Raw genomic sequence first — 11,975 nt, 5'->3', positions numbered from 1 at the left:
CACAAAAGATTTTCTAATGCAATATAAACTATACAATACACAATCTGACGCATTATTGTAAGCCATACTTGTGACTAACCACATAAGACCTGGTGTGTCCACATACGTGGACATCACATTTTTTGTTGTTTGCACCATAATAGTTAATTCTGTGTAACCTGTTGTACACAAACGTGGACAATTACACTGCTTCATGTTCAAAGAAAAATATTTGGTTGTTATATCTATTAGTTCTTCCTAACCCCAAATAGCTGGAAGAAATCTGAAAAAAGACAAACCAAAGCTTGGGTCTAGGTAGAAGGTTAAATATGTAAAAAATGTAGAAATAACAGTGTAATATAGCTATTAACCTGGATCCAGAATACCGTGTAAATATTTTGACTACTTGTAGCCAAAACACATACCCATATTTGTATCAGGTATACACATGGACATTCTGCCCTTTCAAGTGACATGAAGGTGAATCCCCAGCTCATGCTTTACGCGTCATTGAACAATCAGGTGCCACATCATAGATACACAAAGTCCAGTCTGAGCACATTCTTACTGAATACTTCCAAACAAATGATCTGAGACCTATTTTACTTGTACTTTTCTAATATGAACAAAGTTTAGATAGATGTTATTTTTAGTACAAATATGCATATCGTACAATGTCATATCAAAATGATCGGTAAAGCACATTGGACACAAAGGGATTTAATTAAATTTCAATTTATTGAGGTAAAATCAGGTAGTTCAAAATAACAACAAACACATTTTTATTATGATCATCTGGAATTATAAAAATCTTATTAATAAATTACATTATACTAATAATCATCAACTAAAAAACATTGATTTGGCAACACTGATGTAAGTGGTTCTTAGTCAAATAATTCAGTACCTTATAAAAAATGTGTCAGTTTCACAATAGTCAGCTAAGTTTAGATTTATGGTCCCATTTTCACTAACACATTTATAACAGCGATTACCTTTTAACTGGCTCAGGACAGATCACATACAGTCAGTGAGCGAATGAGAACCATTTTGAGAGACCACAGAAAAATGGAAGAGGAAGGTCAACAGTTTGACATTCATATCAAGGACTATGGATGGTTTTGATACAATCAGTGATCGGTTTAAAGGAAAACACCACTCTTTTTCAATATTTTACTATGTTCTTATCTCAACTTAGATGAACCAACACACACCTATCCCTCTTCAATGTGTGCACTTAATCTTTGTACCCCGCCTCGTGAATGTGCCAGCACCCAGCCCAGCCCCATTCATTCCCACGGCTCCAAACTAAAGTTTTATTTTGTGCCACCATACTTACTCATGTAACTACTCATGTAACAGTCTTTAAATAGGGAAAACATGGAAGTGTTTTGTGGCTCCTAAATTTATCCCTGTTTGGAGCCATAGGAATGAATGGGGCAAGGCCAAATGCCAACACACCCACGATGTGCCGCACAAAGACCAAAAGTGCACGCATTGAAAAGAGATAGGGATGTATTCATTCATCTATGTTGAGGTAAGAAAAACAAAATATTGAAAAACGGTGGTGTTTTCCTTTAACAGTTAAAGGTATATTAATACAATTATTATTTTTTTAATGGCCCATCTTCAATTTGATACAAAAGTAGTAGAATCTACTTAAAAAATAAATACAAAAAACACACTTTCAATCAAATATTCGTATTAATGTTTAGAAAAAAAGGAAAGATTATGATTTATATAATTAATGCATAACTGTTTTAAATTATTTTAAAAATCTAATTTTTTATCTTTAATCTGTGCTTACATTATGTGACTATATGGGGGAGTCTCCTTTAAAATAACTTGAATACTTGAAACTGAAATGACACAATTTTCTCTTTGCTGCATGAGTCTAGTTGCTGTCTGTCTACATGATTTATCAAGATTAATCAGTTTTTTCATTCTTTTTTTGCCTCCAGGGGTAAATGAGTTCTCCAACAAACAGTTTTTTGCACAGAGCTGCCCAGGAATCTTTAGGGTAACAGCTGTATGTAGGTGCCCTGTAGCACTGCAGCACAGAGCTGCACTTTATTGGGTTGATCTGAATATAAAGAAAAGTCAGACATTTATTTACATTCATGTATGTAACAGACTTTTATCCAAAGCACCTTAAAGTGCATTACAAGCTATACATTTTTATCAGTATGCATGTTCCCTAGGTTCGAACCCATTTGCGTTGCTAACACAATGCTCTACCACTAAGCTACAGAGCACTTCATTCATGTTTACTCAGATGACTGATAATCAAACAGACTAATAAGGCTTGTTCAATAAAATGTAAACTTTGTCGAAAAGTGCCGTTAACTTAGATATGCAACATATTCAAACAACAATAAAAGCAAGCCATAAGCACACTACTGGGTGAGATGCTTCACCAAATTTAACCTACCTCCATCATCAGATGAAGAGCAGTTCCAGGCTCCTCACAAAGCACATTGAATTTAACCCCCTCTGGAAGACAAAAATATATTTATTTTTTTAAAGATATGTTTTTGATTTCCTTAAACAAAAATCCCAAAAGTTTTTCATTTCACCAGTTATATGACTCACCTGCCAATCTGTATGGTCTACAAATACGTAGACCAATGGCAAACAGGGGGAAGGAGTTGATGAAGTCAATGCTTAGATGAATCACTCCCTGAAACAGCACGACCACCAGCCGCAGCTGAAACACAGAAACAAACCTCTTGGTCCAGCTACATGCAATATATATATTAAAAGAATAATAGAGCCACTAAAACAATGCGATGTATTGAAATTTGCATTATGTGGCCCAATGGGACTGCAAGACTGAGAATGTTAACATCAGGGTGGCTCACCAGAGTAAAGACAAGGTAATACAGCGCAGTGGTGGGAAGCAGGAACAGCAGAATCGTAAAGAGCAAAGTGCCAATGAACAACTGCAGAGGCAAACAGGGCAAGATCAACATATGGTACAACTATGCTGAATGAATGGCAGATGAATGAGGGGATGAAAATGACACCTGGTCTAGGTCATACGAACACGAGTCAACCCGCTGCCTGAGTACATTCCACTTTTTCCCTCTGAAGAGTCGCCACAAGGAAGAGAGGCCATAGATTTTTAGGCAGTAAAGTCTGAGAGGAGAGACAAGAATAAGCAAAAATTTCACTCTGTAACAAGCATCATGCCCTGAAACCCTGAATTTTGGGTAATATGTAAATAAAATATTGCCTGGACAGATACAAAATGTTAACATGCACTGGGTTATTTTAAACATTATCGCCCTCTTGTGGTTAAACATTGAAAGTGCATGAATAGTAAACATACTGAACCTCACCTGGCCCCATACACATAAAAACAGTAGATGTGGAAAGTCAGAAGGGCCACAATGTCAGACAGTACGGAAAGGGCAAAGGTCAATCCCAAGCAGGCTGAAAGGCCAACATACCACAGTATCCTCTCAATAAAAGGAGACAACAGGTGGATATAACCTGAGAACACAATCACCAGACACATATTTACAAATGAGACATATACTGTATGTTACAACAGACATTGGACTGGGCAATATATCGCATGGGATTGTCATGCTCATCTTATCAGTAAAGCTGGTTCCGTGATTAGCGATAAGCTAGGGAAAATCGCATTCATATTCGCAGGGAATCGCCTGCAATAATGAACTACGGCATCTAAAAGCATGTGATGCCGATTTATTACTAATCACAAAACCGGCTTTACAAATGAGATGCGCTTGATAATTCCATGCAATATATTGTCCATCCTTACCAGAATAATAAAAGTAAGAAGTAAAAAGAGGTAACATTCATTGGAGGCAATGACATGAGAAATGCAAAGTTTTAACAACTGTTCATGCTAAGATGGAGAAAGAAAACACCAAACACATAACCAACCTGGTCCACACTTTACTAAAGATAAACCAAGTCAACATGAGAATGCTACTTACTGATCCACAGATGAATGTGGTATAGGAAGAACCTCCCCAAGACCTCATCGAGAGCTCGGTTCATCTTCAGACCAGCTGGAGCTCCCATCAGCCATTCTAACAGCTCTTGCAACTCTTTAGCAACACGCTGTCAGATAATCAAAGACAATATCAATTATTTACGTTTATATGGAACCAAATAATCAATTTGTAATCTGATGTAATTAATGGTTCAATTGGAATGAAAAGCCTCATCTAAACACCTTAATTCATACAATTGAGAGGGATGGTGTAGTCCGAAATGTGATCCGATCATCAGGAGAAAAGTATGCATGTAAACGTGTGAATCGTTGTATTTACTTAATGGGATGCAAAAATACATTTTGCACATGCATTGAAAGAGGTGTGCTTAACATCACGTCTTATATTTATGTATCACATGATTCTCGTCACAGAAACAAGCAATAGCAAGGCAATTATTCAGGTAATGGGGTCACGCGCTGTACATGCTGCAGGGTTCATGTGAACTTTCATAAGCAATAAAATTGTGTTTTGCCTTTCGAAAATTGTGTTTTCATTGCCTATATCTAAAAACTTTCTTCAACTCAGCTTTGACTTTGTACATTTATCCAGAGATAAAGCTTGGCCTCGATAAGAGATGCTATGCGCAGCGTTGCCAATTCCTCTGCTTTTTCATGTCCAGATTTGGGCTACTGTTTAAACTGTTTCAGCAAGTTCATTTTTTTAAAGATAAAATGATTTTATTCATTAGTTATTCATATTTGGGCTGTAAATAGTCATTGGGATGCTTTTGGGCTAGTTTTGAATTTTCATTGGAATGGTTTTGATATGCGAATCTGGCAGCACTGGCTGTGCTCTTGCACAGACGTTTGGTTCAGATTATATAGAATGTACAGGTAAACTAATATTTTAATCAGATTGCAATGTTAAGGGTGCTTGTAAACTCTACTGTCGTAACCTGCAATCAGATTTAATTCAGTCGGATTTGCAAAATTTTGTGCATGTAAACCAGTAAAATGGTTTTGTGCCTGTTTTTGTGTGACAGACTTGCCTCTGTATATATATATTATATTTGATGATTTAACAGTAATATGTTGTAAGAACAGCACAATAAGACAAATAACAACTAAGAATGCACGCTTTCTGCACTTACGTCAGCCACAGGTACTAGAGTATTGGCTAGTTTGCTGATGCGATTCTCCCTGTAAAGCCACGAGATAAGCAGCAAACCGAGGGCTATGTCCACAAGAAATGACACTAAGATGTTCGCTTTTCTGCAGGGAAGTAAATGAAGGGGGTAAGAATTATTTGCTGAATATCACAAGAAATAGAAAATAAGCATGAGTGCTGTACCTCATGAAATCCTTGTGTGTTGCAGCCTGTTTAGTAGAGAAAACTGTCGCAAAATGAACCGTCCTGTATCCAGACTGAACACAAGTTGACAGTTTGCTTGAGATGAACAGCACTGGGCTTATATTAAAAATCCTATAACATACAAAAGGTTACATTGTAGTTTAATTTCACACCCTTGTTTATTTGTTAAATAAAAATGAACTTACCTGAAGCTCCAAAAGCATTGCCACAGAGAAAGCAACCAGGTTAGGAGGACGCAGACTGGTAGGGATACTTGTTTTAATAGTTCTACAATAATACTAGCCTCCCTGCCTTCAGACTGCCAGTGTGTGAGCTTTAAAGGTCCATCATCATATTTGTCTTGTGAAAACAGAGGCTGACTCTCAGCTACCGTTTGAAAGACCAGACGCAGCTCTGAGGGTTCAGTGTCAGACTTCTCTTTAACCTCTTGCACAGGGTGAAGCTGGGACAGCATAACCTTTCTCTGATCATAATGAATGAGGGTGATTTTATCTTTCATGCCATCACCATCGTCATTCTTTTGCTCCTGATCGGGTAAGAGTTTCCCGTTATCTTGGACCACCTGACAGATAAAGCCCCTTTTCCCGATCTCACGGCTCAACTGCACCCAGCATTCCTGCGGAAAGATGCTACTCAGGTCCTTAAGAAAGCTGTCCATTCCTTCTTGACCTTCTTTAGGCATACTCCATGAGCCCAGGACTGTAAGTCCCAATTGTGTCTGGCTCTGCATCTCATTTAAGTATTTCTTCACCTGACCTGGTATGAAAGGGTAGTGAATGACAGCCAGTACGACAGCAGAATTGTGACCTGGGATCCAGCGCCCAACCAGCAGGCCACTGTCAGCAGTATTGCAGCACTGCGGGAAGAAAATCTTCAGCACCATGATGGTCTGTTATGAAGTCCAGCAACAATTAATTTACACTCCTGTGTGGAAAAAAAAGCAATAGGAGATCTTAAAATGCACTCTCTCTTTGCAAATGTAGTTACAACGCACTCCGAATTTCCAGACAAACGCCTAGTTTGCATAGCAGCATACACAGACCTAACGTGCCCTTCAAACTGCATTGAACAGTAGGGTCGTTTCCATAGAAACCACACGCTCCGGGCAAAATTAAAAACGATTAGCAACTTTGCCGCGAAAAAATTTAAAACCACACAAAGGACACAACAGGCAGTAGTAAGTTATGCAGTTAGCACTCAAAAGTACCTTGTGAATACTGAAGGGCGAGGACTTCTGCTATCTGATGAGCACCAACGGGCAAGCTAACTTTAATATGAGAGTTAAGCTAGCCAACGCTGGCATGCTCTCAGTTTTAAAATGTGTGCAGGTATCGTGGATAAATAGTCAAGAGTATTAATTTAAATCTGACAGGTAAATGGGAACCCGTATTTGAACGGGGGTTATTTCGAGCTTAGCGATGTGTCGTTCATGTTGTTGATAGTCCGTCTTCTAATGTCCGCCGGGCAATAAACGCAACCGCAATTTTCAGTTCCGACCTACGTTGGTCAAATATACCTAAATTGTTTAATCGTAAACCATCCCATCATTTTTATACAATAATTATCTTTGTTTTATTGAGCATATAATGGTCTACTTACATGAACTGTCGACCGATGTATCTCTCTCACTGCAACATAAGCGTTAGCTATCTTAACATAGTAAGACAAAAGCACCCACTAAAGAAGCAGGCTTTCTCTCCTGATAACAGCTACACAGATGATAAGAGTTCAGTTTGACAAGAGTATAAATGACAAGAGTTTAAACAGCAGAGGTTGCGTGCAATTGTCTGAATTAAGCACAAATGCATGATAAATATTAGGTTATATGTTTTGTTCTTAAAAGAAGTCTTTTGCCAGCTATGGTTTATATACTGTAAGTGGTTATCAACCCTTTTCACTTCAAGGTCCCCCTATTGCACATATAGCCCCGCAACACTCTATTTCTAACCAATAGAATTTTCTAGAGCTAGGCATGACTAAACAGAATAATAAATATATAGATTTTTGTCTGTTTATCTTATTTTTGTGCTATTTTGATTACATTTATTTTGAATAATTTTAAGCAATCTTAAGGCATCTTGGCCATGTTGAGGTCAGGCCCCCTGGTGGAGAAATACTATTTGTAAAAATGTGCTGCCCACTTTAGGTACTCACAAAGTCCTTTTCTGAAGTTGTTAAAGGGGCCATGGCATGAAAATCTGACTTTTTTCCATGTTTAAGTGCTATGATTGGGTCCCCAGTGCTTCTATCAACCTAGAAAATGTGAAAAAGATCAACCCAGTAACTTAGTTTTGGTAAACCATTCTCTACAAGCACATGAAAAAACAGGTCGTTGAAATTTGTCTCTCCTTATGATGTCATAAGGAACTCTTATTATAATAATACAGCCCCTTAATCTGCACTATCCAATCACAGCACTGCCATTCAGTGCAGAGAAAAGTACAATTGCAACAAACTACCATCATTGTGATCCGTGTTTGAATTTCATCAGCTCATTTGCATTTTAAAGGACACACCCAAAACGGCACATTTTTGCACACACCTACAAAGTGGCAATTTTAACATGTTATAATAAATTATTTATATGGTATTTTGAGCTAAAACTTCACATTTTTGTGTCTGGGGACACCAAAGATTTATTTGACATCTTAAAAAATTCTTGTGCCATGGCCTCTTTAAGTTTCTATTTTCAATAGATAAATCAATATAGGTTAGGTTGAAAGAAGTGAGTTTGTAATACTTTTGTGATAAATGCCTGTGAAAAATTAGCTAAAGTAATTTTATTGTGATTTCCTTTTTTTTTTTTTTTACATTAAATCATAATGTAAAGAACACTGTAAAATATAACCTTGATATATTTAATAATGATTGAAATACACTTTTGATGCTCCTAATTTCTTAATTAGATTATGAGAATTTAGCCTGGATTTCACAAACGGGTCACATGGTTAGGGAGCCAAACCTGTAAAGTGCTAGCTAATACACAACCGCATATATATTAATGCTAAAAATAATAAGATTAATTTGAAAGATTCATTTGTTGTAGTAGTTTTATCAGAGGTTTTAGTAAATGGAATGAAGTTACCATTTCCACAACTAAAATTGCATACCATAACAAATCATTTGACAAAATTGTTGTTATATATGACTCCTAAAAAAATCTTAATTACTCACTACCGTATGTAAAGTATGAGGTGAGCTGAGCTGTTTGTCTTTTATCAGGGTAACAATAGCATTCTTCACTGAAGTTGAAGTTACATATGACTTCCAGTCGATGGCGCTAGAGTTGCATTAATATCTCCCTAAATACAGTGGCAAGAAATGCATGTGAACCTTCTGAAATTTCATCGTTTTCTGAATAGATTGGTCATAAAATGTGATCTTCATCTAAGTTAAGGGTATTGACAAACATAATGTGTCTAAAAATAAAAATACAAAAAATTATGGTCATATTCATGTCTTTTTTGAGAACAACCAAAAACATCATAGTGCTTGTGAAAAGAGCTTTCAGGGGAGCTATGATCAAGAAGTGTTGCTTTACATAAAGGGTTACAAAGTTTTTTGGAAAGACTTTAGAAATTCACCAGTCTACAGTTAGGCAAACAATCTACAAATGGAGACACTTTGTGATAGTTGCTATTCTAACAAGTGGGAGCCCAGTCGAAATGACACCGACAGCACAACAAAGACTAATCAATGAGGTAGGCTAAAGAAACAACTCAGAATGACACCAAAGATTTGAAGACATCATTGGAACTTGCTAACATCTCTGTTCATGAGTCTACTATATGTAAAACACTGAACAAGCAGGGTATCCATGGCAGAACACCACGAATGAAGCCACTGTTTACTTAAAAGAACATTCCTGCACGCTTGAAGTTTGCTGCGGTATTATCAAAATGTTTTGTGGACTGATGAAACTAAGATTTAACTATTTGGAAACAACACATAGCGCTACATCTGGTGTGAAGGAATCATAATGATTTGGGCCTGCTTTGCTGCATCATGGCCTGGCCAGCTTGGGAAAATGTATATCAGACAATTCTCCAGTATAATTTGAGAATGTCAGCTGAAACTGTGTAGAAGGTGGGTGATGCAACAGGACAACGACCCAAAACACCGGAGAAAGTCTACAACAGAATGGCTTCAGAAAAACAAAATCCGCCTTTTGGAGTGACCAAGTAAGAGCCCAGACCTTAACCCAATAGAGATGCTATGGATTGACTTGAAGAGGGCCATACACATGAGACGTCCAAAGAATATGACAGAACTAAAGCAGTTCTGCCAGGAAGAATGGGCTAAAATTCCTTCTCAATAATGTGCAGGTCTGATCAACAGCTAAAAGCACCTGGTTGACCGAATAAGCACCCTGGGGCACCAGCCAATAGGGGGGCACCAAGAGCTCCAGACTTCAACCAAATAGCATTTTTGACACAGAGCAAGCAGTTTTTTTACAAGTACTTGCGCATGTGCGGGCACCCGTGATATGCACAATTCGGTTTTTACAGCACATTTGCATAACACGTCAAAAGTTTTATGTCACCATACGCTCAGTTAAATCTAACAATGGGTCTACGGAGCCCGGGTAAAGTCAACACTCAATCTCACTCAGAACTGTGAGAAGACGCATCCACGTAGGTTTAAAATTAGACATTGCAAATGAGAGAGAGAGAAAACTGGAGAACTTCTAGCCTACGTTAAAACTAAAAACATTGTAGATGAGAATAAAGGTCTTAGACATCAGTGCCCAGTTAAGGAAAACTGTAATGAAGAAGAGAAACATGTAAAGGATACAAGTATGTATATTTGTCATGCCACTCATCTCATTATAATATGCTATCTCGATATAACCTATTGTAGGTATACTGTACAACTTATGTCGATAATAAGTCAAGGGGATTGTATGATTGTATGCTCCTAATAACAAAAAAGTTAGTCTGGAGCCCTGAATGACTAGACTTTTAAAATCTTTATATATCAGGGCCTGCTGGTTGAGGTTATTGCTGCCGAGGGGGAAGAGTCAACCAGTTAAATTCTAAGGGTTCACTTACTTTTTCCACTGCCATTTTAAATGTTGAATGGGTGTATTCAATAAAGACATGAAAGATCAGAATCTTTTTTTGTGTAATTATTTTAGACACAATATGTTTGTAAATACACTTGACTTAGAAAAAGGTCAGATCACATTTTATGACAAATCTATTCAGAAAACCAAGAAATTCCAAAAGGTTCACATACTTTTTCTTCCCACTGTATGGATGATTGTTTTAATCAGAATTTCACTGGAAAATAACTTGGGTTACTTTTCAACAGAAAGGTAATTTATGTAATTAATACATAGGTTGTTGTCTTGTTCAGACTTTTAATCACTGTTGTTTTGAAGTAATGCTGTGTTACCTGTTCAACCGTCTTGACATAACAGCTGTGCAACCTCATGTACCTATTTACATAGTTATTTGAAAGCGTGCAGGATTTTTTTGGAAAAGGTGGCGTTTTCAAGTAAAAACTTGTTACATGATTGGTCACGTGATAAGAATATTTATCTATGCAAAGTCATCTTTTTTTTTTGTTACCATAAATTTTCCCCACAGCCCTGCTGAAAAAAACCATAAAACCATTACAGAAAATACTAATGGTTTCCATTAAAATACCAATAGGAACCATTAGCTTTTACCATTAAAACCACTACACTGTAGTGTGTTTTGGGCCATTTTCCATTAAAACCAATAAAATTCCCAATGAAACCAATAGAATTTCTGTGATGGTGTCTATTGTTTTTTTTAGCAGGGAGTAGGCTTCACATAAGCTAAATAATAATAATAAAAATTTAATTGGGTTTACATTATTATTTAAGTAAATGATCCAACCTCTTGACAGGCTGTTGTGGTTTTTGGTAAAGTATATTTCATATAGGCTATCAAATATCACCTATTTTACGCTGTTGCAACTGCAAGGAGATGTACAAAAATGTAATAATATTAAATGCTATTGCAATGCAAAAAGGGAAGAAGAGTTTCTAAACATTGGCTACTCTTCACGGAAACCAGTTTGTTGTGGCTTCTGGATGAAGTGGCTAACCGCCAGGCACGTGACTTCAGAAAAGCTAAACTGAAAGTGAGATATCAAATGTATAGGTCTTTGACCGATATTTAAAATGAACCATGCCCTTTGTTACTCCAATGTGAAAGTAGTTTGCGCCGGTATGCATGTGTAGGCTACTTTCAAAGACAACATCACAGAGAGTATTTTGCAGAAGAAGATAAACATGTAAAACTATATAATCTGCTGATAATCTTTTCCCGCATCGTCGTTACACATGTTTGTGTTCGGTATGTAAAGAGAGGTTCCCTATTTCCATAAGTCGACTTTGACGTGATTGAGTTTAAGAGAAACAGCACCACCTAGCGAAAATAATGCTGGGAAGGAATTGCTTTTACTTTCGTTTTCCCGTAAAACACTGGAATACCGTATACAGCTTTGTTAAAGACGGGAATGTTTGTGTACCAAACAATGCATTTCTCCTGTAATAGGTAAGAATCTTTTTCAATTATACGACTGTATGGATGTGCAGAAAAAAACGATCAAGGATAATATCCTACTATAATTTGTAATGCATAGCATGGTAAATGACATACAGACATTCAGGTCATTGGA

General features: G+C 37.0%; 1 protein-coding gene across 2 annotated transcripts; it reads right to left on the bottom strand.

Annotated features, from left to right (window-relative positions):
- Positions 1-698: 698 nt before the first annotated feature.
- On the bottom strand, positions 699-7,053 carry pigq (phosphatidylinositol glycan anchor biosynthesis, class Q). 2 transcript variants are annotated; one of them, XM_055194190.2, is made up of 11 exons: positions 6,921-7,053; positions 5,507-6,245; positions 5,301-5,432; positions 5,101-5,221; positions 3,948-4,074; positions 3,321-3,474; positions 3,006-3,117; positions 2,841-2,921; positions 2,572-2,686; positions 2,411-2,472; positions 699-2,062 (listed from the first exon to the last, which is right to left on the bottom strand). In XM_055194190.2, the coding sequence occupies exons 2-11, from the start codon at positions 6,202-6,204 to the stop codon at positions 1,907-1,909; spliced, it is 1,758 nt and encodes a 585-aa protein (XP_055050165.1). In that variant the 5' UTR covers positions 6,205-6,245; positions 6,921-7,053; the 3' UTR covers positions 699-1,906. The 2 variants fall into 2 exon arrangements, with proteins under 2 accessions (XP_055050165.1, XP_055050164.1); XM_055194189.2 differs by lacking the exon at positions 6,921-7,053 and adding an exon at positions 6,529-6,792.
- Between the last annotated feature and the right edge of the window lie 4,922 nt (positions 7,054-11,975).

Source organism: Misgurnus anguillicaudatus, chromosome 19 (assembly GCF_027580225.2).
Source record: "Misgurnus anguillicaudatus chromosome 19, ASM2758022v2, whole genome shotgun sequence".
In the NCBI taxonomy this organism is placed as follows: domain Eukaryota; kingdom Metazoa; phylum Chordata; class Actinopteri; order Cypriniformes; family Cobitidae; genus Misgurnus; species Misgurnus anguillicaudatus.
This window is presented reverse-complemented; position numbering and strand designations above follow the sequence as displayed.

What these genes read in the sequence shown, in the direction of transcription:
- pigq (XM_055194190.2), bottom strand. Translation starts at nt 6,204, where the DNA reads ATGGTGCTGAAGATTTTCTTCCCGCAGTGCTGCAATACTGCTGACAGT. An exon ending in CTCTAGTACCTGTGGCTGAC is followed by an intron (nt 4,075 to 5,100) that starts GTAAGTGCAGAA and finishes ATTATCTGACAG; the next exon opens with CGTGTTGCTAAAGAGTTGCA. An exon ending in TAGACCATACAGATTGGCAG is followed by an intron (nt 2,473 to 2,571) that starts GTGAGTCATATA and finishes TTTGTCTTCCAG; the next exon opens with AGGGGGTTAAATTCAATGTG.